Raw genomic sequence first — 26,071 nt, 5'->3', positions numbered from 1 at the left:
GTACTATCAAAGTAAATTTAATTAGTCTATTTAATTTAAAATATAAATATATTGATTTTTTTTTATTTCTGGCTCAGTTAAATATTATGCTTATGAAATGCCTCGTCTCTCAATATAATTATTCTTGTTAATATGGGTTTATAACATGTTGCTATTTCTCATCTATTACGTTAGAAAATTTATTAATTATGATCTTAAACAAAAGTTTTTACAAAGGGATTTTAATTTTCACAGAATCCAATCGCAACCATTATACAAAATACACTAAAATATGTAGAGATGATCCTCAGTTTTAAAAATCAGACGAACTATTCTTCTTTTGTAACACATGATGAAAAACGTATCAAAAAAGTTGTAATTTTATATTTTTGTTTTTTGTAAATATTTTTCTGTTAGTATTTAATTTGACAACAATAAACTCATGACTATCGATTCTATCGAGCTCAGTGTGAATAACCCACAACACTAGTCTTTCCATTGCGGATTGCTAAAATGTCGTGTTCTGTTTTGCTATCATCTCTCAATAAAAGAAATCAAATTTCATAATATTATCCATGATTTGAGAATTATACGTAGAGTGCATTTTTACGTAAATTAGATATATAAATACTAAAAGCAAAAGGTGAGTGTCCAATCATTATCAGCCTAATCATTCAGGTATTTAAGGCAAATTATTATTTTATTTTATTTGCTGGTGGACTATTAATTCTACGAAATAATTGATTGTGTGTAAAGCCTATGTAAATGTATCGAGACTAAGGAATAATGAAGTGTATTCTTTTATTTGTTTATCATATTGGTCCTTATAAATGGTGATCCAAGTAATCATTCAACTGTTATAAATAGCCTAGCGATTTGTGTATGTAAATTTGATCAGTAAGGTATAATTAATGCAAAATAACTATTTTATTTCTCGCGGGCTTAATTTAAAACTGTAATTAATATAATGTATATATTCTTATTATATATTGGTTTTGCAGTCATGAATACGACGGCGCCAACCTCGGCAGATGCATGCCTAAGCATTGTCCACTCACTGATGTGCCATAGGCAAGGTGGTGAGAGTGAAGGCTTTTCAAAGCGGGCTATTGAGTCACTAGTCAAGAAATTGAAAGAAAAGAGAGATGAACTTGATTCTTTGATCACAGCAATCACCACAAATGGTGCCCATCCCAGTAAATGTGTTACTATTCAGAGAACTCTAGACGGTCGATTACAGGTACCAAGTTATTTATAACTATTTTCTGTTACCATATAATTAAATAATAATATAGACATAAATTTATATGATATAGTATTTTCCCCATTCATATATATAATGATTTAATTGTACTGTTTACACAGTTGTAAGCTTAAATTAATGTAGGTCAGTGAGAACATGAAATATAATGACATTGAGAATTAATTTCAAAATAGTAGAAAAGATCTTTTATGATATTTCAGGTTGCGGGAAGGAAAGGATTTCCCCATGTGATATATGCTCGCATATGGCGTTGGCCCGATCTACACAAGAATGAGTTGAAACATGTTAAATTCTGTCAGTTTGCTTTTGATCTGAAATGTGACTCGGTGTGTGTTAATCCATACCATTATGAAAGAGTTGTATCTCCAGGTATTGGTAAGTTCCTATATATGGTAGGTTAAGTAAAAGCTCTAATTATGTTACAATTATTTACAATAATATACAATAATATTAAGTAAATACAATTATTTACAATAATATTAAGTAAAAGTAATTTCAATCAATATCTATCATGGGTTTGATTTATTTCTAGATCTTTCTGGGCTGACTCTTCAGTCGGGTCCTAGTAGGTTAGTAAAAGATGAGTATACAGCTGGTCTGAGCGGGAATGGCATGGACATGGATACTGGAGAACTCGTAACAATCCAGCACCATGCCACAAGCCCCAGACATCATCACTCCACCATTCCCCATCACCATCAACAGTTCCAGACCTCTAACATTATAATAAATCAAGGACAAAGTAAGTACCTCCTTAGATATTTTAATTTTTGTTTATTATGTGTGTTTACTTTGCTGGCATGTTGATTTTTTTTTGCATATCTCATTGATAGCGCCAGATGGCGTTGCCAATATGTTTTCTGCTACTCATGGACCTCGACCGCAAATTCGAGCTGGAGCACCTATGGTTCCACAAATGGTACATTCGCCAGGGGCGCAAATGATGGCTAATCATCAGGGACAAATGCCGGGCGCACCTCAAATGGGTCCGGGAAACCCACAAATGGGTCCCGTTAACCCACAAATGGGGCCTGGAACGCCACAAATGGGTCCAGGCACTCCTCAAATGGGGCCGGGAACACCTCAAATGGGTACAAACGTCCCACAAATGGCTTCACCAAGAATGGCGTCAGCTCCCACCCAAATGTCCCCAGGAACCCCACAAATACCAAATATAAGTCAGGGAATGTCAATACCGAGCCCACAACAAATGGCAATGGCACAACAAAGAACTATAGCCCCAAAACTAGAACCGCCCGATGCTATGGATGCAAGAGCTATGTGGCTGCCAAAGAGAATGAATCATCGTAAGCTTATGTTTTTATTTTGCACCAATTATTCTTATTTTCTTTTATTTTATCACTATGTGTATCATCTAGTAATGTAATGAGGTCTTATCAATAATCCTATGTATTGTCTATGAGTGATTGTTTTTCAGCTTCAATGCCTGTCAGTATGTCTCCCGGTGGGACGACGCCGTTGATAGACGGCTCCAATAATGCATTCTTCACTAACGAGCAGACTTCTACGGATACTCAAATGACTCAGACCATGCCAGGTTGATGAATTTTTTAATCCACAAGTTTTATTCTAATTTTTTTTTAAGAATTAATTCAATATGTCTTTAAAGCAGCCCTTCCCAAAGTTGGCATGAACACATTATTGTAGGCATGGAAGGCCTAAAAGGGTCCTTAAAAGACCCAAAGAAAAAAACATGGGGAGCTAATATAGCTCTAAATAATTAATTAATTTAATTTGAAGTTATATTGGTTTTTCAGTTGGTGAAAAAATGGGGGCTTTAAAAATAACTTATTCTGAAAGATCGCAGTAGACAACATAAGTTTGGGAATCTCTGCTTTAAAGCCAAAAACAGAACAAAAAAAATTATACATTATTACATAACATACCTATGAAATAAATTTATGACTATTAGTATCTTCAATGACATAAAATAACGTAATTTTCAGCTGGGAGTCAATCGGTGTCAGCTGTGGTGCCAGTGACGTCATCAGCTATGCCAAGTGAAGCCCAGAATGGTTTCGCCGCGACCAGCCCACCACCACAACCCAGTCCTATACCACATCGCACCCAACATCAACAGGGTGAGTGGTTTTATATAAGCTAATTATAGGATTATTTTCATATTATACGATTCAAAAATGCTGCTAAATGTATTTATGCATATAAGCTCCGAATTTTGATGTTTTACCGATCAGCTGAAAGATGAAAAATAGATTTAATTTATTTTGTTTGACAAACGAGTTCTAAGAGCTATAAAACTACTTTATATTAAAGTAATTGTGGTAGTGATATCGTTCTAATAGTAATAAAAATAAAATGAACATATACAGCTTTACCTTTGTTCAGAATATTAAAGGAAACAAATAAATGTCGAAAAGAAAATGGACAATAATTTTTTATCCTGGCTTCGAATAATTAATCAAATATTTTGGAACCAAAAATAAAAGATAAGAAGCATATCAAAATAAAAGATCTTTTATTTTGATATGCTTCCACAACTATGAGATGAGAAAAGATAAAAGATACGATCTGTTACAGGAACCTGGACTGGGAACAACACCTTGACTTATACACAGAGCCTGGCGCCGCCGCCCGCCGCTCCTATGCAGGATGTACCCACTCACCACCATCACTACTGTTAGTACTACATATATATATATCATAGGATACCTGTAGATAGTTAATTAAAACTTTGATATTTTCTTTGTTTGATAAAGTGCTTGAAGCTGTTTAATATAAGTAAGAAAATGATGTGAAATAGGTGAATATAACTTTGAGTTTTAGTAATAATCAAATATGTTTGTGGTATGTTACATAATCACACAAACTATTGAACCAATTTGGAAAAAAAATCAATTTAGGTACAGGATTACACACACACACACAAACATATATATAGCGGTTGATGAAATTTACTCTAATACACTTGACATATTATATATAATATTTTTTACTATATCTTTCTCTTATTGATAAGTGTGTGTGTGTATGTGTGTGTGAATTAATGTTTATTCTTAAAAAATATCAAAATTGTGTCCATTAAAAAAACTTTATTAATCTGTTGGCTTAGTTGGTTTCACTATGAATAATAATTATTATAACAAAATAAAATATGCATTAAATTTATATAATTTAAACTGAAAATATTTTATCCATTTTTTAAATATACTTTAATAACAATTTTGAGTTGATTAAATGACCACATTGTTAATAAGCAATATATAACTCTGTAAATTAAATCCAAATTTGAGTCATACTGATTATACATTTTTTTTTTCATTACAGATAATGGCAACCCAGGTGGTTTATTGTCAAGCCAGCCAGCTCCGGAGTATTGGTGTTCGGTGGCTTACTTTGAGCTGGATACTCAAGTGGGGGAAACATTCAAAGTACCATCCAGCAGACCAAATGTTACGGTAAATATTTAATCACTTTGATGACATTTGGAACTTATTTAATTAATTTGCTTTAGTTATTTCATTTTTCTATTGAATCTTTAACAGTTATTGTTTTAAAATATATGATAAGCAAATTAAAAGGGCTATCAATATTATTTATCAAAATAATATATTGAGTTATAGATGAATATCTATCTGATGGGTAGCTTACACAGATAGAAAAGTATAGAATATTCTAGAAATATTTTTGCTATGTCTACCAGAATTGTTTATAACTTAGCTTTGTTAAGGTTAAAGTATAGCGGAATTAATAATATACTCTATGATGTCTATTGTTTAAGGTGGATGGTTATGTGGATCCGTCGGGTGGCAACAGATTCTGTTTGGGTGCTCTCAGTAATGTACACAGAACTGAACAGAGTGAAAGGGCTCGGTGAGTATGGTTTAGTTTATGAAAATAGATATTGTTGTTGAAATGAATTTGATGTAATAATTTTTAACCACTAGTTAAACTTTTTCTTCATTATTAATATTATTATTAAGTAAGTCGAAAAACCATTTAGACAAATCCCACAAAATAAAGGCTACATATTTTGTAATATTTCTCAAGAGTTACTCCTAAGGTAATACTAGATGGCACCACTTGTACCATATACTTTAATATAAGACTATAATTTTTTTTTTAACTAAACCTCATTGGAATTTTGCAACGCAAATTAATACACAAATTAAAAATGATTTGTTTCTGAGTTTGAATCACGTAACTTATAGCATAAGTATGAATAAAGTTGCTTTATTAATTTTTTTATGTATAAATAAATGTATAATAACACACAATGATATAAAATTAAAAATATGTTTTCAAGTTCATATATGCCAATTCTATTAAACATTATGTATGGGGCTACAGTAAGGTTATGTATCTGGTTATCATATCAAGTTCCCAAATTTCATTATAATTTTTTTCATATAAAATCATTGTATACATTAAATATTTCCCAGACTCCACATCGGCAAGGGTGTACAGTTGGATCTCCGTGGTGAAGGAGACGTGTGGCTGAGATGTCTCTCAGATCACTCGGTGTTTGTGCAGTCCTACTACTTGGATAGAGAGGCAGGCCGGGCCCCGGGAGACGCTGTTCATAAGATATACCCATCAGCATGTATCAAGGTTTGACAACCTATATGGCTATTTAATTATTATTAATCATATATAAAGTGCTGGGTGAAAATACTATTTCAGTAACAGTGCCTTTATATTGTTTAACTATAATGTGCTTATTTCAAGCCTTTATGCTTTAATAATTATTTAATGAAATTTGTTTGTGTTTCTGAAATGTGTTTATGGTCACAGTTGCTATTTGCTTGATGTGTTGTTATAAGGGAATTGTTATGTTTAAGGAGACGTTATTAGTGTAAGTTAAACTATTGAGTAATGAATGCAATGGATGCAAAGATATTTAGCCGTGCTGGAGCTACTATTTATCTGAATATAGGCAGTTCTTGTATTTATCATAATCACTGTATTGATATCTATATAGTATATATATATCCTTGCTTAATGCACCTGTATTTTCCAGGTGTTCGATCTCCGTCAGTGTCACCGTCAGATGCAAACGCAGGCGGCTACAGCCCAGGCGGCGGCGGCAGCGCAGGCTGCAGCTGTCGCAGGACACATACAGCCAGCACATCCGGGAATGAACAAATGTACGTTAGTGTGCGTGTGCGTACGTGAATGGGTTTATAAATGCGTGAGTGTGCACGTGTTTGTGAGTAGTCTAGGTTGTGTGTACATGTATGGGTTTATACGTGTGTGAGTGTGTATGTGTGTTGTGAGTGGTCGAGTGTGCGTGTATGAGATAAGATGTACTTGATTAATAAAATTTGACTCAAATACACTGTTCATAGGAGCTTATGACGTTTTCATGGGTAGTTCACTTTTCATTATCAATGAGTGTTATAAAAGAGAATGTTTGTATAGATAGGCGATTGAATTTTTGTGTTTTTCTCGGGGGAATATTGAATAACAATCGTATTTTATATTAAGTCACGTGATAGATGATAGATGTCGCTGTCTATCGGTCACAATAACCTTACTTAGCAAACTTTATCCGTACATTTTAAGAACAATTTTCTTTTCAAGTCTAGTATTAGTCATTTAATTTAATTGAGTTAAAATTATCACAAATCGAGGAAAAAAAACCTCAAATAATCTGTAACAATCAGGTTTGTCAGCGGCGGCTGGAATCGGCGTGGATGATCTTCGGAGGCTGTGTATAGTCCGTCTGTCGTTCGTGAAGGGCTGGGGGCCTGACTACCCTCGCACCTCCATCAAGGAGACGCCCTGCTGGGTTGAGGTCCATTTACATAGGTACGGATGAATGGACATGAAAGTACCAAAAAAAATTTTTTTCAGCAAATATTCAATATAAGGGTCGATTGTCAGGCTGGTTTTAATTTCTTGCAAGTTCTACTAAAAGACATTAAGATGTACAAAACACTTAGATCCTAATTTGTGCTAATGATGAGCTTTAATAACATAGTGGGTTATTTTAAAATCAAATATACTGTATATATTTCAGGGCTCTACAGTTACTGGACGAGGTGCTCCACACTATGCCCATAGATGGTCCTCGGACTAGCATCGAGTAGGAGTTGATCGGCTTCTTTTGAGGCCTTCACGCGACCGCGACGCCTCACCACACTGTCTGTCTGTGTCACAGTCTGTTACACATTATCTCCTTAACATTCAAAACACTTTCCATTCAAAATCTCAACTTGTTAAACGAATTCTTTTCATAGATCAATTTAGAAGTTTTGTTTTTTCTGTTAGTAAATTGTCTGTGGGCAATTTTAAATAGTACATAATTTCTTTGAGTTAAATATTCAATATTATTAACAGAGACAATATGAAATTGATAATTTCTCTATTTTGTACATAAAATTCTTGCAGGTTTTATGTTTTAAAAGCAATAATTATTCTAATAGCACCGTGTTGAATGCAGTGCTGTTTATTTCATTGTGGTGATGCGATCGCCAGCGAAATGTGCACGTTTGTTGGTGACAAGGATTATATCACATGAACAGTGATCGAGTGTTGCCATAAAGAATATAATTCTGTTATTTTTTTTCAATGTGAAACTATTTTTCGGCTTCCGTCTTCCAAATTATAATTTTTATTTGTCTTCCTTTGCATAATTTGTTATATTTTGTTTGGGTGGGATCACGGCTCGGTTTTGTTGGTAACGAACTGCACATTGTTAAATGTATTCGCTCGCGTTTGTATTAAAAGGTGAACTATAAATTATCGTCTTGTCTTTAACTAGATAATAGTTTAGATAAGATACAGTATTGAGATGAATACTAAAGAACATATAGAAGGGATCTCAGTATATAATATTTTTCACAAATCCTAATAATTATGTAAGATATTAGTATATACGGACAAGCTCAAGTGTTGTCTTTATATTTTTTGTAATTAGCAACATTAATACCAAATTAAGGCATTTTTTTTGTATTAATTTAACACTAACAAGACATAATTATGGTTCAACTTGAAAGAAGCCAAATAGCACTAGCTTTGGTAAGATAAGGTAATGTTAGATATAAATTATGTTAGATGTAATTAAGGAAATGGAATTTGACGGTAAGGCTGTTTTGTTAGAGTGCTGAGCCTGGACTGTGTGGTTGCATGTATTACAGAAAAAAAAATATGTTGTATAGTCTATGTCAGAATAAGCTGTCTATGGTTTGCATAGATTACTTCTTTCGTTATATATATTTTTTTTATTTTACAAATCTATTATATTTTTAGTTGAAAAAAAAAGTGTCTATATATTCTTCTTTTGATTTCTTTATATTTATACGAAGGGGAACTGTTTGAGTTTACAAAATATTACTCAATAAGGTTACATTTATGGTTATGAACATTTCTAATGCGTTGTTTGTCTGTGTGCATGCAACCGCATTGTTGTTAAGATGATCTGTGATGTGCTAACAAAATATAAGGTAGGAATTGCGTTTCTATGGATGTGTGAATTAAATACCTGTGAGCGTATAAATAGTTTTAAGGCATAAATGACATATTTTGTACGAGAGTTCAGAGGTTATGGAGATTGTAGACTAGCGTCGATAATGGGATATTTGTTTCCGTCTGTAGTCTGCGCTGTTTCCTGTGTTTTTTTTATTTTTATTCTATTATACATTATTTGAGATTTTTTTTTTCGTTTGCTTCAGATTTTGCTTTAATTATTACTATATGGCAGTTTTATATGTGTTGAATTATAAATAGTGTTACGTTATTGATGATTGGTGATCTTATTACCTGATGTTTAGGTCTTACCTATGTATAGATTTTTTTTTTTTTAAATGTTTTATTACATTTTTTTTTTTAAACTAGAGGACGATCATCACAAATATTTGATTATTTTCTGTCATCTGCCCGATATGATTGTTACCAATGAAATTTTGTATGGATTCTTGTAAATATAAGCTATCATATATTTTATACAGTGTGTGGACACGTGAGATCGGTTATATGTGAACGTTTGATTTTTCACAAAGAAAAAACAAAAAAAAATAAAAATTAGATTACGTCGAAAATACCTCTTGATAGTGAACAAAAAGGATACAAAGGGTTTTAGATTTAATGCGGTAAGTTTTTTAAATAATGTTAAAGTTTTGAATAATATTTGAAAAAAATTCTACATACCACGTTTGAAGCCTTTAAAGACTGTTGTGTGCTTGGAGACGTTCATACACACGTACTGAAGTTTATGAGATTGAGTGTAACATTTGATTTAGTAGAGCCGGTGCGTTGACGTGTATATGTTGATTGTATGTGTGTACGTGTAGTGATGAACGCCCCAATATCAGAAACTAAAACCAATGTACAATTATTGACCAGTTATATATTATAAAGTGCAACAATTGTTATGGTGGCATGAGTTTAAAATGTTTATGGTTGTTTATTATGTGGTGATGCATTTTGGTATATTCGCATAGCGATTTAAATTAAAACATTTTTTTAACTATAAGGAGACAAATAGACCGGCGGTTTATTTTTCATATTTTCGACACAATACCTTACATGGTGTAACTTAGCCTTAAGAATAGTTAAGAGTGAATCTAAACTATCAAAGAAATGAATATAAAGGTTATTCCTCTAAGTGAAGTTTTATTTTACACACGCAACCTTTTTGTACTGAATAATATGACGTATCTATATGCGCATAGAGTTTATAATCGGGTATTTTAATGTTTTTTTTAATTATCATAAATTTTCATTACGATCTATATAAATAAAATTATAGATATCAAGTGAATGTCTAGTTATTATCAAACAACGCAAGTGAAGTCGCCTGAACATCCCGGTCGGTTCAAAGAGATAAAAATAATATATTACGTCCGGACAAAAAACGATTCTAGCTTTAAAATTTATCAGGTAACAATGCGCTTAACATAAATAAATGCAAATTTTAAGACGATTCATTACATCGTATAACGCGGAGATAAAATTAATCGTGACAAAAAAAAATAAGCTAAAAGGCTGATATCTCAAGAAGTAGTCCGGCATTCAGTGATCTAAGCTTAGTCCAAGTTTGCATCGTCACAACATACAAAACGTTTTCCGTTTCTCACTTAATAAATTACGTTAAGTAGAAAACTTTTCAGAATCCCATGAACTTATTTTGTGCATACCGGGTCGCAGAGAGAGGAGCTTCAATAGTGCCTAGGACTTGCTACCCAGGTACACCTGTAGGTGTAAGTTTAAGGGACCCCTATCTAAGGCGCGTTAAACGCTCACTTCCACCATCCAAAATCATCTCTCCATCTAATCAAATTTGAAACCAACCTACTAGGGCTGCCGTCGAAGTACGTCCTAACAACGAATTGACGCTAATTCTGAACAGGATCAATTGGCCCAAAGGCCTAGAATTGCGAAAAATTATGATGATGATGACATCTTGGACTGGGCATACTGATTTTTGGATGAAGGGATAGGGTTGCGATTTTGCCTTGTAACAATGAATAGAACGAAGTCAAAAAGACCGAAATTTCTCATAGAAATTAGCATGTAATCTTGTTGCGTTTAATTGGTTGATTTGGAGCTGGTAGTCCTTTTATTCGACTTTTTTCCAGGTTCAGTTATTTTTGATGTTAGTATATTTAAGTTATTGAGTGAGTTTGATTAGTCTGGGGACATCATTGTCCGTTTGGTGGAACGCAAAGAACCCGAACTTTTAATGTCCCGGTCTACACGTACTTGCTATCTCCTTGTAATCCTTGTAATGTATTTATACAGCGTACATGTTACTAGTATTGTACAGATAAGTATGTAAATACGTATTTTCTATACTTCATACTCTGCACATATATACGAGCAACTAATAGACTTCTGCTAGATTGTTTAAAAAACTACCGAACTGAAGTTACTACGAAAAAAAAAATTAAATGTGTCTTGGTGTTGTTTAGTAAGAATAGGATTATACAAATAGTTTAATTCTAAAAGAAATTCTAAATTCATATACTAAATAATTTTTGTGAGAAATTTAATTTTGCTACCTTCAGCGTAGTGTATATGATAAAGTCATTATTAACAAAGTCGAAATAACATGTTTTGTATTTTCTAAGCTACCAAATAAATAACGACGTAAAATATATTAAGTAGTAAAAACCATTGTCCTAACAAACGTATAATTCCTAGGACTGTTTCTGTGGTACTAATTTCTAGGTCATTTTTAATAATAAAGATACTTATATCGATGCAATTACCATCGAATATAATTACAATGCCATATTAGAATACCATTTTGTTTATTTTTAAAACCAATGAGACAGAAAAACCTCTTGTTCTATATCACAATGGTTCGTGCTACATACAACTGTTCATGTGCCCGCATCACGCTTTATTTAAAATTCGTTTTGGAGCTATATATATGTACACTTTTATTTTATTTAGGCTAAACGTTGTCGGAAAAATTGGAAAACTACAAAAAGACTTTATTTCAAGAGCCTAATGGAAGACATAGCTTGTTCCTATATATTATTCGAAATTGCATATACATAGAACAGCAATTTCCACATTTTATGATTTTTTTTTGGAGGTCATCAAACTTTATTTATTTTCGCACTCGAGTGGGTTGAACGATGCCAACTGTTAACAAGTCGTAAATCTATACAACATGCTCGTGATTGTAAAAAAAATACTTCACCATACATTACCCGTTGATTTGTATAAATAATATCTGCTTTTAACCTATGTATTTTATTAATAAATGATGATCTCTATATCTGTGTATTTCAAAGTCAATACACCATAGAGACGAAACCTCTTAGCATTCAATGCATTCACCGTGCGTGTGCCGGGTCCATCGCGTTTCTGGGAGAGGAGCTGCATCAGAGCCTGGGACTTGCGACCCAGGTGTAGATTTAAGGGGCACCTATTTAACGCGCATTAAACGCTACCCTCCACCGTCCAAGCTCCTCTCTCTACCTAAGAAAATTTGAAAAGAACCTACTAAAGCTGCCTTCGAAGTACGTTCCAAGAATGAATTGATATTAGTTCTGGACAGGCCCAAGTCTTTTAGTTAGTTGTAGAGAGATTTCGCCGTTATACCTCTCGCTGACACTTCTACCGCGTACATATCCACGACGAACCTATTTTGAGTGAGTTCGTTAGTGAGCTCGTAATATTTATTGACCTTCATGGGATGGTCTTTGGGGATGTTGGTTTCCCAAGGAACCGTAAGCTCTATTATCACAACGCGCTTTAAAATTCGATTTAATAAAATAATTAAGCATGAAAAGTAAAGTAATTTAGAATTTTATACTACATTTTAACTACTTTTTCCAATATTGCATACAAGTATATGTTATAGTCTATAGTTCAAATTCGTCATCTAAATTAACGGGCCCGAGATGAACGTGGTCAATCGAATAGAATAACCATTCAAAAATTCAAACTGAACGTAGAAAATACTCGTACAACGAAACAGAAAAACTCTTCAGTTTCATAATATTGGTATAGATGTAATAGACATTTTCTAGGCGACCTGGAGGTAGCGTAATAATTAAGTTATCGATAGAGATAAGTTAACTTGGTCAAAATTTTTCAGGAGGCGAGGTTATGATGTTTAACGAGAAGTTGCAAAATACATAAAACAGTCTAGTCGTGAATAAATGTTACATGGTTTCCTGTATTTCTGGACATTACAAAGTCACATAAATGTTGTCATACGTGACTTGGTCAATGTTTTATCCAATTAGTTATATCTAAAACTAGCTGGTACCCGCGACTCCGTCTGCATGAAAAATAAAACAAAAACCAATGAAAAACCTTTAGGCGCCGCCCTAACACTCACGAGTGATAACGTTCAATTTTGGGATCGGGATATAAAGTAGCCTTAGTTACTCCTTATTACATCAGCTATCTACCAATAAAAGTCCCATCAAAATCAGTCCAGTCATTTCAGAGACTAGCCGGAACAAACAGACAGATAGACAAAAAAAAAATTTTTTTTTGGTATATGTACCGTATATATCACGTGCATGGAGTAAAAAATGGTTATTTCAATATTACAAATAAACAATCCAATTTTATTCATATGTATAGATTTAATGTGTATTTAGCACGAGATAACTTGGACAGCATTCAATAACATTTCAGGCTAGGTCTTTCAAAGAAGTCGGAGGTTATAACGGACTTGAAATAGGTAAAGGTGCTTACTTTCTATATATAGGTACTGAGGTCGGCGCGGGCGCAGGAATATTCCAAATATTATATATTTTTAGCAACGAGGCTGACCCTGTTTACATGTTCCACGTTATGATCGTATTTCGGAGCTTACTGAGTTTTATACGTTGATATAAACTTTTTGCATCATAATATTTTGAGTTACCTGTGCACTAACTTATAACTGTTGAAGATGGCGGTACAATTTTAATATGGAACACTTTTAACTGATTGTTACAAAATCGATTTTTGATTTAAAAAAAAAGGTTTCTTTTTATTTAACATTTTTGTCAAAAGTAAGTTAATTTCACTAAGCACAATCATTAATATCTAGATATGTCTAGACAAAGTAAGAGGTTAAGTCTCCGACCTATACAGACTGTTGTTAAAATGTAATAAAATTTCAAAAACACATATTCGTAAATTACCCCGCTTTATTATCAGTATATACGTGGTCATAATTGCAAAGTGTTGCTACAATCACCATATCTATTTCAAAATTATACCAACTAATATCACATGTAAAATATATTTTAGCTTTTAGATATTGTTTCGGGTGGTTCTGGAACGTTCTGAGCTGCTGTGGGTTTCATATTTAATGCATCTGTGTATTCTGAATTTGAGACTACTTCGATTTAATCGAGTCGACTATGAATGTGTTTGTTAGACGATATTGATTGACTTCTCGTCTATAATCTTGGTAAGGTTAGACACAAATGAAAAGAATAAATAATTATATCACAATGGCAAAGATAGAATTGATTATACAATTGCGATTAAAACAAAGAATAGAATCACAACCGCTATAATGCTAATTGCTAATGCCGTACACGCAAAACTATACAAATTTTTCCAGTGGTTCGTACAAGCGTATTCGAGTTAATTCATAAACGAGTTGCAATCAGAAAAAATAATGTTTTATATCAGAAAACTCTGAACATTGATGTATTTTATTTAGCTTCTGTACTCGTAATTAAAATTAAAAATGTTTTCTTAATAATATTCTGCTTTATTATTTAAATAGATAGTCCTTTTTATATACATATTTTGCTTCATCTGTTTGCAAATGTTAAACGATTTGAAACTGATTTTCATTATTAAAAATGTTTCTAAAAAATTTTATGATTATTGAAAATTCTGATAGTTGAACCTTCTCAAAGTATTTGATAAATATTTCGAATCTCGAAGCTTTTATTAATATACTCTCTGTGGATGAGATTGCTTTGAAATGTTCCTTTTTTAAAATAAATATAATCTACAGAGTGAGTCAAAAATGTCAACTGCCAACGTTATTTCCGGTCATTATTATAAGTTAATTTTATCCGACGTAATATAAAATAATGATGAATAAAAATTAAAAGATCGTTTGAGTAATAATTTTACAAAACACGTTAATTAAGTAACATAAAATAATTAATAAGTTTAAACAAAATAACATATAAAAAATACTAGTTTTCGCAAGCAACTCGTTCCTTGAACTTCGATATTAGAAAAGGTAGAAAGTACCTATGTGCTTTGTACCTATATACCAGAAAGGGATAAATACACGAAATATATTAAACATAGAGAATTGCGGGACTAATTACAGCGTACCTCCAATCCTGATGTTTAAGTTATATTTGGGTAAAGTTTCATTAAAACTGTCATTTATAATAGTTTACTAGTCGGATAAAATTATAATATTAAAAACAATTATTGTAAAATCACTTGAGAATATAATGATTTTGAGATCAGATAGCTGTAATCTCCTTTATAAATAGACGGCAGCAGGCGTGTAAGGCTATTAGTATTTTTTTTTACAACGTATTGAAGGTTGTTAATAAAAAACCCTGGCTCATAATGAGTAAGACTGACGAACCGTCTGAGTCCGAAATAAAACTGTAGTGATGTGTCTATATCGATAATTTTTTTATTTTTTTCTCTTAATTAATATATTATCTATAAACAATTAGGTATTAATATTGAAAGTTATTTATATAAGAATATCAGCTAATTGACTAATAAAGAATGTAAAGGTTTTGGTTATAGTTAGCGTTCCAAAGCCATCGATGTATGCCCTATCTCCGTTTGTGTTTCAATCGCGGCCCGCCCGATCCGAACGAACGACATGCGCCATTCGCGAACGTGTTTACGATACATTCATTTTTAAACGTGTTGTGAATTTGAATTTGGATTTTTTCTTTTTACTTTTTAACATAAGGTAAGCTAGCATTATTTTTTTTTTAATTTTAGATTTTGTTAACAATATATTTTTTCATAATTGTTTTAATTTTATTACGTATATTTGAAATAAAATTATTTGTTTCCAACATAAATATTTAACTCCGTTGTTTTGTTTAAAATTTAAATGACATAACTGGGTTTTAGACTATTGAATAAAATAGTTAGATTTAAATATTAAACATTATTAATATTTCATATTGTAAGTGAAAAAAAAAATATAAAAAAATTCTTTCGATTATTTTCTCCAAATTATAAATGTACGAAGACCATATAAATCTTATTAATTATGTAGAAACTTTTAATTTTTATAATGGTATATTTGAATAAGTTCGAGATGTCTAAAATAAAAATATGCGCACGCGCAACTTCATACGTAAGGCGTGAGTAATAGGATCGCATAGTTTTGTGGCTAATACAAAATGACTTTCGGATTAAATATACATAAACATATTGATGTCAGACAACGAAATAATAATTTTAATAACGAAAATTTCTCTTCGGAAGCTTATCGTTCATTTGGGTGCTAGTGCAGATAAGATAACGCACTTTTTGCCAAAATTTTTGGTGCGTTAAAAAATTTTATCAATTTACTCATATTTACATTATTTCATATAATTCCGACGTTGTTCATCGCATATAATTAGCGTAATCTTTTATTTAATTGAAATAGATTTCCCTCTATTTCATAAAAGATAATTAAATTAATTTTGCTTTTTTCATATATTACATAAATCTACTAGGAGAGTAATAAACAAACATGAATCCTTAGATATTTAATATGGAGTCATATTACCGACTTGTTTTCGTACATGGAATGCTATAAACATTGTAGGCGTTGGTATCTCATGATATATTCTAAAGTTTATTTTGCATTTTGTAGGCCAGTTTGGTGGGCAGATCTATTTGAGGCAATGGTTTCATGACTTTATACTATACTATAAGAATATATTATCTGCTTTAATCTTTGTCAGTGTATTCTGAGTAATAAAACGCGGGAAATTACATTGTTTTCTCTGAGTATTCTGATGGATTGATATTGTTTATAAAAAAAACTTAATAATCCCTAGATCTATTGAACTATAAAATTTGTGTGACTATAATGAATGACTTTGTTGTAAAATAATAAAAAAAAAAATACAGCTCTACCTGACATGTGTTGGACAAATAATCAGTTACACTTGGTTAGCGAAGAGACTTGGCTCAGGTAGGGCATTAGTCATGCCAAAATATAACATCCAGATTGTAAATGATGTTTATGGCTAAGGATAGGACAACTTCCTTGCTTATCTGATGTTTATTTGCTACGAATTAGGTTGAATAGAATAAATATTTTGTAAAAAATAAATAATAGAGTTACTGAGGTAGATCTTATAAAGGTATTATTTGAAGTTTCAAACTTATTATATATATATTAGATATAAATATATTATTTTCTTATGTTTTAGACTTAACGCATTGACTGTGGCATTGTTAGTACAAAATATTAGCTTAAAAATTGTGTGTTCAAAGTATTTAAATCTGTACTGACTTATATTTTATTTTATAATAATAATGTGATTCTTGTTATACACTAAAAAAAAGCTAAAATATAATTTGCCAGACATACCTATTATACGTATATCTAAAATTTTTTTGGATAAAGTAAATAGACAATTCAAAAAAGTCATTTTCATTATATGCCTTTTTTATTCTTTTGGGCAAAAAAAATATTTATCACTGTGAGGTGACGAAACCTTTTACTGATTTATTTCATTCAGTACCCTCTTGTTGATTTGAAATAAAAATCTTCTGAATTGAATTTATTTTACTTAATAAAATAGTTTTCGTTATTTATATTAATAGTAGCATTTAATTATTTGTTATGTGCATTTTCATTCATGCGATTTGGGCTTTGTTTTCACGTATTTCAAATGTATTTTGTATCCTTATACTTGTAGTGCTTAAAGGATTTACCCTTTTTTATTGTATAATAACTGAAATTTAAGTTAATAATAAGTAACAAAAACGATCGTCGCAACAATTTTAAATATTTTCACGAGTACTAACTCCTGTTTTCAAAAAAATCTCTTCGAAACTTATAAGTTTTTTGAGAATTTTATAAATTAATAAATTACATTTAATAGTAACAGAAGGTCATAGTAACATGCTATTCAGCAAATATGATTTTATTAAATCGAGTAAAAGTAATTGAAACACCAATACTTGTGTCTCTCAATATATTTTTTTCTGTAAGTAATGCATCTGGATTTAAGACGTCACCCACAAAGAGACATTGGTTGTACGATTTGTCGTTTAAAAAATTGAAAAAGGAATACAAGATTATCTGGATTATCACATAATGAACTGGACAATATTTTTTTCTTTTCACATCTACATTTACATTTCTTTTTAGCGTCTAACGCGCGTTAAATAGGGGCCCCTTAAACCTACACCTGGGTAGCAAGTTCCCAGGCACTATTGAAGCTCCTCTTCCTGCAATATGGACCCGGCACCCACACGATGAATCCATTGAATGCTAAGAGGTTTCGTCTCTTCGTTTGAGACGACATAATAATGTTATTGACAATAAAATACGAAAGACAATTGACAAAACTAAATTGTTGTTTTTTAGTAAGCCGTATATATATATGTACTTTTACTAAGATTGAAATCGCCAACCCGTCTTGAGCAAGCGTGGTGATTAATGCTCTAACCTTCTCCATGTGAGAAGAGGCCTTTGCTCAGCAGTGGGCTTCGATAGGCTGATGATGATGATGATGTACTTTTACAGTACAAACTCATTTATATTATACAAACATAAAAAATGGCTTAAAAACATAGTAAGTTCGGACGGATGTAAAGAGTTTCTGGTTTTAACCTGAGATCCTTCAACACATTTGATTTAGTTACACTTTTTGTTAATAAAAATAAAAAGTTGTTTGTAATTTCAGTTGTGATATTAAAAAAAAAATCATTGCAAAATTAAGTTCGTCTCTTTGCAGCTCCTTTATACTCTCAAAAGATTTTCACAGGATATTCTTTAAATATAATTGTAGTATTTTTTTCATAATTATACGTAAAATACATTTCGAACGCCTCAAAACCAGGTTTTTAATAAAGTAAATAAACTTTAATAATAACGATTCAATTTAATTGAAAAAAAATAATTATGACTAAGACAGTCTTCAATAAAAAACATTCACAAGAAATCGAGAAAAAGGAAATTTATTTAACACTTTTATACTAAAGTGGCACAGTGAAGCGCAGTTGAGCTAAAATTGATTTGGCATATAGCCATGAACTATAATTATAGTTAGAGTGCCAAAATCCCGCATTCCATCTGGGGCAATAATAGATCAGAAATATATAGAGTTTTCTACATAATAAAAGTTACTGCAAATTATAAAATTTCTTATTGCAACTTCTTAAATAACATAATATACTATACTATAATACAACAACAATATAAAACCTAATGTAATTGTTTTATAACTACCTTCATGTCAAACTTCACACCGCATTTATCTGACACGTCACCGAATATTACGGTCGTTAATGTAAGTTCCCGAAACATGTGTTTACAAGCTAATACAGAGTATGATCTCACTTTCAGTTTGACTCGACATTGAAGTTGCATCCACTGTAACAATATGGCCGCCAACGGGTAAGTATAACGATTTACGTAAACTGAAATTATATTTAGATCTTAGTGACCTGAGTCATCGAGATTTATATAAAAAAAGAAATTATCTGTTTCATCATATTATACTTACATACATATGTTTTGTGTAGCGACAAATTAATTTATTCTTGCGGTATACATTCAAAAGAAGTATTTAGTCAAATTTAAATTCTCGTTTCAATGACTGACTTAGTTGCCCGACAATAAGTATCCATCCTTATAAAATTATAATTAATGTGATAAGCTTCTTCTTAGAAGTTATAAAACCCAAGTTAAAGTCATTATTCGCTCCCAGTATATAATAATGGGTCAACAATGTTCATACGATGTTGTCACATATTTAAAAATAACAGGTTATTTGGATGCCTTCCAGGTACGGAACAGCACCGATGGCTGGACACATCGGTAGAATTCCGAATTTTGGCAAAACGCAGGTTAACGTGAGTTTATTTATGATATATAAAAAAATATATATATATATATATTCAGTCTTCCTTTTTTGAATTGTATTTTAATTATTAGCTTAGTGATTCATTTTTGACAAGTAAATTTTTAACATGATTTGAATTGTTGTGAAACAATCGTAAAGTTTTTTTGAAGCAAAAGGAACTTATTTATTTCACTTTTTTTTCATTCTCTTGTAAACATTAAAACGATGTTTTATAAAATATAATTATTTTTAATACGAAAATGTTAGTTTTGTAATATTAAATTTAAATTTCAGCCAATGGGCTCTGTGGAACCTCCAGCTTGCATTCAGAACGCAATGATGACAAAGGATAAGAAACCTTTTACATACACACCTGGGGGACTAGATTTGTCTCAAATTAGAACTCCAAGCATGGCAAGGAGAATGGCACGACAACGTTCCCTGGAAGAACAAGAACATGCGTATCCTAATCAAGCTAATAACAATCCCCAGCCTCAAGGAGTACCTGCACCCCCTCCACCGCCTCCTCAGAAAATACCAGCGCCTCCTCCACCCCCGCCATTAATCATTGAAGCCCCTAAAAATTCTATTGCAAAACCAATACCAGCAGTTGGTGACCGTCCAGAAATTGTTATCCCTGAAAATCCAATTGGTATGTTACGAAAAACCAACAGTCCGTATCACTGGGAAGCTGAAAAGGCTGAGCTCCAACGTATTGGACCTGTTCCTAAATTTGTTGAGAAAGTTCCAAGTCCTTTAACTGTAAAATTGCCAGCTCATTACGCTCCTCAAAATTATTCATCACCAAACAATGTTCAAAGGCCAAACTTTTATGGAAATCAGAACCACTCTCCTGAGAGCCCTCTTCATAGACCAGAAGCACAATATGCTCACCAAAAATCAGGTTCACCAAATATTAGCGGATCACCTCAAACACGAGAAATGTTGGTGCGACAGGATTCTCAATTTAATAAAAGTCCCCAGCCCTTTGCAAATCAATCACCCTGCGGTAACTCTCCATTTTCTCCAACGCCCAATAATCATTGGAGACAACCAGAAAGACGTGATTCTCCAGCTAGCGTAACTAATAGTCCACAGTCACCACACATAAATCGTGGACCATTCTCAGGAGTAGCAACACAAAGTCCTCCAAACTATAATCAAACGCCTAATAATTCTGTTTTTCATACCTTACCTCGAGGCGGACAGAGGAATCAAGATGTTTCTAATAACAATGTTCAAAACGATTTTAACACAAATATAAAAGAGAAACCGCTTAATGAGACAGCACCTTGGCGAACACAAACTTTAAATCGTCATCCACGAGAGAATCAACAGTCTGTTTATAATAATAATACACAACAGCAACCATCTTACAACCCCCCATGGAAGGTAAATGAGACAACAAATAATAATGTTGAAAACAAATTTGGATCACCATGGAAACAAGATAGTAGGAACAGTGGTAATGTGGGTGAAAGTCAGCAAATATCAAGTAACCAGCATTACACACCACCTTGGGTAAATCAAGAATATAATCGGGGACAAGAAAGTTCTCCTTGGAGAACACAAGAAAAATCAGTTCCCCCTGTTACTCCCCCAGAAACACGATACCAATCATCAATTTCGATACCAGTGACGCCAAGAAAACAAACAACACAATCAGAAAATAACAGCAGTCCTCATCAAAAGGAAGCAGTGTATGTTAATCAGGAACCTGTTTACTACTGTCCTGGGAGCCCGAAAGTAGTACCAGGTTTTGTTAAAACCCAGAAAGAGAAGACAAAAACACCTCCACCTTCATGGTGTCAAAGGCCTTTAGATGGTACTAAGATAATACCAAGGGAATTGGCCACCCCTCCCAGAGAAAATAATCAAGAGCCGGAATGGATTAAAAAAAGTAATGATATGCAAAGAGGAAATCGTGACGTCGTCAGTCCCCCAAGGTATCAGCAACCAGTTCAACCGAATTGGTCAACTCGTCCTTCAGAGAACAGAAAAAGTCTCCCCCGGGAAACATCTCAAGCGTCACAAGGAAGTAGAATTATTCCAATTCAAATGGAAGTGTCTAGCACAGAAACAAGAAACCAAGGCAAAATAGGTTCTAATCCTAACCAGCCACAGTTAAGAATATTCATTGATATGAAACAAAACCCTGATCAGAATAATGCTCAAGCACCTTACTCCCAGCCTACTCAGCGTATTATGAGGGTGCTCTCGCCTCAACTAGTCAGGATGGATGAAAATCAGAGTCAACCGGAATTGCCGACCTTAAACAGAAGTTTTCATACTCAGGACAGTCAGCCAAAGACAAGAATAATTCCCATACAAATTGAAGGAGGAAGCGGTGCAGGAGCTAATAAAAGGTTGGTCATATTTGTAAAATATTTTGAAAGTTATGAGTACTTCTTTATAGTTATACCTCAAGGTTTCTCATTTTAAAATTATCATCAAAAAAAATTGACTTCAATGAAAGATGGAGTTTTCAAATATTTGTTAAAAAATACAAACGTTTGATATTCCTTTCAAACTCCGAAGTCTTATTTAGGTTGAAACATACAATAGACCTTAGATAAAAATCTATATTTCGTCCATTAAAATTGTTATGTTGCCATACCAATATACATATGTTACTGTTATAATTTCAGCTTCGGTGGGCGGTATTAAGGGAGCAGTATGATTTGTCGAAAGTAAACATTTTTTTTGCACCGCCTCTATCATGAATCATTTTCTTACTGTAATTATCATCATTAAACTCAGCGCGTGCTCTGACGTTACTCATTTAACTAATTTACATCGTTGAGTAATTGGCTGCTAAATAGCAATCATTCCTAAATTTTATTCCATCTCTCCGGCAAGACTTCCTTGTTTTCATTTTCGTATTCTATGTGATTGTAATCATTTTATTAAGTTGAGTGTAAACGGATGTTTAATAAGTCTTGGATATATAAGTCTTTATTATTTATTTTTATTTAAACTGTTTTAGCTTAAATAAGTGAAGGTCACTAATGTGATGGTTCGGTTTTTATAGTTTTATAAGTAATAATGAAAAGATTTAAAGAAATATTTTACATTTTACATGACGTTTCTGTAACTTCAGGTCTGAAGACTTTAGCCTTGTCTTGCCGTGAGAACTTTAAAAATATTACATGTATAAAATTAACATACTTCTTTAGTCGCTTATTAATTTCTTATTCTAGATTAAGCTGAGACTTACATTTGTTTATACCGATGTGTTTACATTCACTGTTTCAGCGTGTACCATAAGATAAGACAAGACACTTCTCCGCGACAGTCAAAGGCTTTCAAAGTACTGCAAGTCATTACCGGTACTGACGGGAATTTAATACAATTCAAGGAATCTGATCAAGTTTACTCCGATTTGTAACATAGGATACCTTCGTAAGCACAGCAGCGGACAATATTTGATATTTTTTTAGATAAGTATTAACATTGTTAGCTATTATTAAATTAATTTATTATTTAAGATATGTTTAATGCGTGTGAAAAATTTAAATACGGCTAATACACCAAAGTTTAGTTAGGGTAATTAATATATTTTTTATTTATATTTATAATTAATCCATTAAGGTTACATTAGAGTTACCGCTAGATAGACAAATTATTCTGTCAATTAACAAGATACCAAGTATTATTTTTTTAAACTTATTAATTTTATTCATTAAATTATTCATTTTTTTTTATCCATTGCGTGTTATATTTTTTTTCATTAAAATATTTATATAACATATTCAATCGCTAAAAAATTAAACATTAGTAATAATTAGTTTAACGTCCAGGATTCGATATTTCCTTCTTCGTTTGTGATTAATAAAAATTTCACTTGTGGTGTTCCTTACGGGATTAATTAAGTGCTATGAATAAGATCGTTAATTCGTATCAATTTTTACTGAGCCACTTTTTTTTATATATAAAATAAAATATAAATAATTTGTTATCAATCTAGAAATTTGAGATTTAATGAGTTAATTCTGTTATGATTTTTTTTATCTAATAACGAAAACATGAAAGTTATTTTTAGCACTTATTTTAAGTTATTGTATTCCCGGTGGACAAACAAACAGGCAAGGGGTGTGGCAAACTAGTCAGTGTGTTCTATGAGTATAAACTATAGTTATATAATATATTCTGTGTGAATGTAAATTTAATAATTAATTGAAATTATGTCTACTATTTATTGTATAGCTAGTTAATTATTTTTATAATAAAGTTTTTTTTTTTTTTATAATAAATCTCAAAAAAATAATAATATATCGATCTTTTAATTAGGAAATGTGAACTTCGAAAACTTTATATTAATTATAATAAAGAAGAGCCTTATAAAGACGAGTGATGTTTAAATTAAAAACAATCCCAATTAATTGATGAGTATTTTTTTTATCATAAAGGGGGGAAACGAACAGACGACCTACCTGTTGGAGGTAGTACCATCATCCATGGACATCCGCAAAATAATTTTGCGGATGAATTGTCACCCTTGTTTGGGGAAGAGAGAGAGGGTGGGAAAAAGGAATGGGCAACCGGCTCTCTCACTCATCGGACGAAACGCAGCCATTAAAGACTGCTTCACGCCGACCTTCTGTGAGAGGGTGGTACTTTTCCGGTAGAGCCAGCCCATGTTCGAGCTGCAGCAATTTGATCACAGCTAGGCTCTACCACCATTTTTGTAACGATGTGTTTATTGGACATTTATTTAATTTTTATCCAAATTTACTTAGCAGACTCAATTAATACTAAACGTTCACATTTTGAAACTGAACAGTTCTTCACTTATGTACCTAAGTTGATACTATGAGTGTGACGATTTATGAAGGAATCTGGAACTATACTCGTTTTTGTGAGTATGCAAACTCGTAGTAGGTGTACTTTTATTGTGATGAACCACGAGAATAAATATTTTATAAATAGTAATAATGGCTACGGGGTCAAAAGCCATGTTTAAATTTTGTACTCGGTAATATTTTTTTCCGTATTAAATAATATGTATTGTCTGAAGTAAGTTTAAAAGATTAAGAAGTTATAAGCAACAGTTGGTAAAGATTACAAAAATGTCTTCCTCCTAGTAGCGGATACCAAAATTTCCTAAACGCGGCGTCGTTACTTAAACATACATAACCCAAGAAATTATTGAATATAATATTGTAATATTAACTATTAATATAAAAATATTATCATATGTTCTCCACTCTAATTTTTTTTTATTAAAATTTCATATTAAGTATGAACTTATAATATTAATTTAATCCATAACAATTACAATAACAATCCAATCTATTTATTTTATGTTATTAACATTAACGGTATCCTTAGCATTAGTTAACATCGTGAAATAAAAAACATTAAGTTCTAAGTATTCGTTCGAAAACTTCTACTAAAAACTCCGTAATAAATAAAAGTACTTAAAAACTTTGTGAACTCCGATTTTATTTATACCAAGGGTATAAAATGTTTGTCGGATGCGTATCATACCTCAAGTTAAGCGACGAAAAGTGTGGCATACTCAAGATTTATGTCAATACAATAGATTGTGAAATAAAAAATATGGTGTGATTTAATCAGTTAAAAATTTATTTTAATTTCAAAATAATATATGGATATAGGCTTTATTTGAAATGAGTTTCCACTATATATAACTATTTATAACATTTAAAGCGTCTACTATAGCTTTTATGTTTTATATATGTGAAAATCTTTAGGGGGAAACCATGAAAAATAGTGCTATTTATGGACAAATAACTTCAACCTATCAATAAAAATATTTGTCATGTTTCCTATAAAACAATATCGTCCAGGGAGACTGTTATCTTACTTGTTAATTAACAATTTCACGAGTGAATGGTCCTGGGGATTAGGTACGACCAAGAGACTATTACCTACAGCAGAAAATATAGACTTAGTAATATATAGGAACTATATATAATACATATTGTACTCATTGATTTGCGAATAATTTATTTTCATTGTAGTTTTTTAATCAGTTTAATTTCTTCATTCTGAATTATAAAACATTTTATTTTAAGTCATTTCTATTTTTATTTGAGAATGATTGTAGAAATTAGACATGTCTTCTTGATGAGTTAATTTTTTCAAATATATCAAAGGATACCTTTTGTTATGACTCAAAATGTTATTTATTTAAATATTAATATATAAATATATCTGTTGGTTATAATGTAAATATTATATGTATATATATATATATACATTTCAGAATTAGTTTTAGTTATTAACGGGTTACATTTAATCAAATGTACTGTAATATGCACATACGCATTTTATTAGTTTGAAGATTTGACATCTTCTTCATCAGAATTCCTAAAGAAATATAATTTTATATCAT

General features: G+C 31.7%; 2 protein-coding genes and 1 long non-coding RNA gene across 8 annotated transcripts; 2 read left to right on the top strand and 1 right to left on the bottom strand.

The window, feature by feature from the left end:
• The first annotated feature begins 474 nt into the window (after nucleotides 1-474).
• Nucleotides 475-9,830, top strand: LOC116773874 (mothers against decapentaplegic homolog 4). Of its 2 annotated transcripts, none has more exons than XM_032666423.2 (14): nucleotides 475-622; nucleotides 981-1,219; nucleotides 1,444-1,612; nucleotides 1,776-1,985; nucleotides 2,077-2,550; nucleotides 2,682-2,801; nucleotides 3,211-3,345; nucleotides 3,803-3,901; nucleotides 4,550-4,680; nucleotides 5,004-5,095; nucleotides 5,665-5,833; nucleotides 6,243-6,369; nucleotides 6,889-7,033; nucleotides 7,245-9,830. In XM_032666423.2, the coding sequence occupies exons 2-14, from the start codon at nucleotides 983-985 to the stop codon at nucleotides 7,312-7,314; spliced, it is 2,178 nt and encodes a 725-aa protein (XP_032522314.2). In that variant the 5' UTR covers nucleotides 475-622; nucleotides 981-982; the 3' UTR covers nucleotides 7,315-9,830. The 2 variants fall into 2 exon arrangements, with proteins under 2 accessions (XP_032522314.2, XP_032522313.2); XM_032666422.2 differs by having other exon boundaries at nucleotides 1,444-1,618.
• Nucleotides 5,153-19,659, bottom strand: LOC133319437 (uncharacterized). Of its 2 annotated transcripts, XR_009753049.1 has the most exons (5): nucleotides 19,372-19,659; nucleotides 19,095-19,285; nucleotides 6,866-7,009; nucleotides 6,230-6,324; nucleotides 5,153-5,798 (listed from the first exon to the last, which is right to left on the bottom strand). It is a non-coding gene; the product is annotated as an uncharacterized LOC133319437 (long non-coding RNA). The 2 variants fall into 2 exon arrangements; XR_009753050.1 differs by lacking the exons at nucleotides 5,153-5,798; nucleotides 6,230-6,324; nucleotides 6,866-7,009 and adding an exon at nucleotides 17,821-18,636.
• On the top strand, nucleotides 15,441-24,057 carry LOC116773854 (uncharacterized). Of its 4 annotated transcripts, none has more exons than XR_009753048.1 (6): nucleotides 15,441-15,596; nucleotides 19,212-19,262; nucleotides 19,654-19,720; nucleotides 20,005-22,076; nucleotides 22,359-22,447; nucleotides 22,966-23,201. XR_009753048.1 is itself a non-coding variant. In XM_061523876.1 (6 exons), the coding sequence occupies exons 2-5, from the start codon at nucleotides 19,249-19,251 to the stop codon at nucleotides 22,375-22,377; spliced, it is 2,172 nt and encodes a 723-aa protein (XP_061379860.1). In that variant the 5' UTR covers nucleotides 15,441-15,596; nucleotides 19,212-19,248; the 3' UTR covers nucleotides 22,378-22,400; nucleotides 22,966-23,201. The 4 variants fall into 4 exon arrangements, 3 of the variants coding, with proteins under 3 accessions (XP_061379860.1, XP_061379859.1, XP_061379858.1); XM_061523876.1 differs by having other exon boundaries at nucleotides 22,359-22,400; XM_061523875.1 differs by lacking the exon at nucleotides 22,359-22,447 and having other exon boundaries at nucleotides 19,654-19,714; nucleotides 22,966-24,057.
• Nucleotides 24,058-26,071: the final 2,014 nt, after the last annotated feature.

This window comes from Danaus plexippus, chromosome 20, assembly GCF_018135715.1.
Source record: "Danaus plexippus chromosome 20, MEX_DaPlex, whole genome shotgun sequence".
Lineage (NCBI taxonomy): Eukaryota > Metazoa > Arthropoda > Insecta > Lepidoptera > Nymphalidae > Danaus > Danaus plexippus.
The sequence above is the reverse complement of the archived record's forward strand: the minus strand, read 5'-3'. Positions and strand labels throughout refer to the sequence as shown.

What these genes read in the sequence shown, in the direction of transcription:
- LOC116773874 (XM_032666422.2), top strand. Translation starts at nt 983, where the DNA reads ATGAATACGACGGCGCCAACCTCGGCAGATGCATGCCTAAGCATTGTC. An exon ending in ACATCCGGGAATGAACAAAT is followed by an intron (nt 6,370 to 6,888) that starts GTACGTTAGTGT and finishes TGTAACAATCAG; the next exon opens with GTTTGTCAGCGGCGGCTGGA. An exon ending in GTTGAGGTCCATTTACATAG is followed by an intron (nt 7,034 to 7,244) that starts GTACGGATGAAT and finishes TATATATTTCAG; the next exon opens with GGCTCTACAGTTACTGGACG.
- LOC116773854 (XM_061523874.1), top strand. An exon ending in TTGGCAAAACGCAGGTTAAC is followed by an intron (nt 19,721 to 20,004) that starts GTGAGTTTATTT and finishes TTTAAATTTCAG; the next exon opens with CCAATGGGCTCTGTGGAACC. An exon ending in GGTGCAGGAGCTAATAAAAG is followed by an intron (nt 22,077 to 22,965) that starts GTTGGTCATATT and finishes TCACTGTTTCAG; the next exon opens with CGTGTACCATAAGATAAGAC.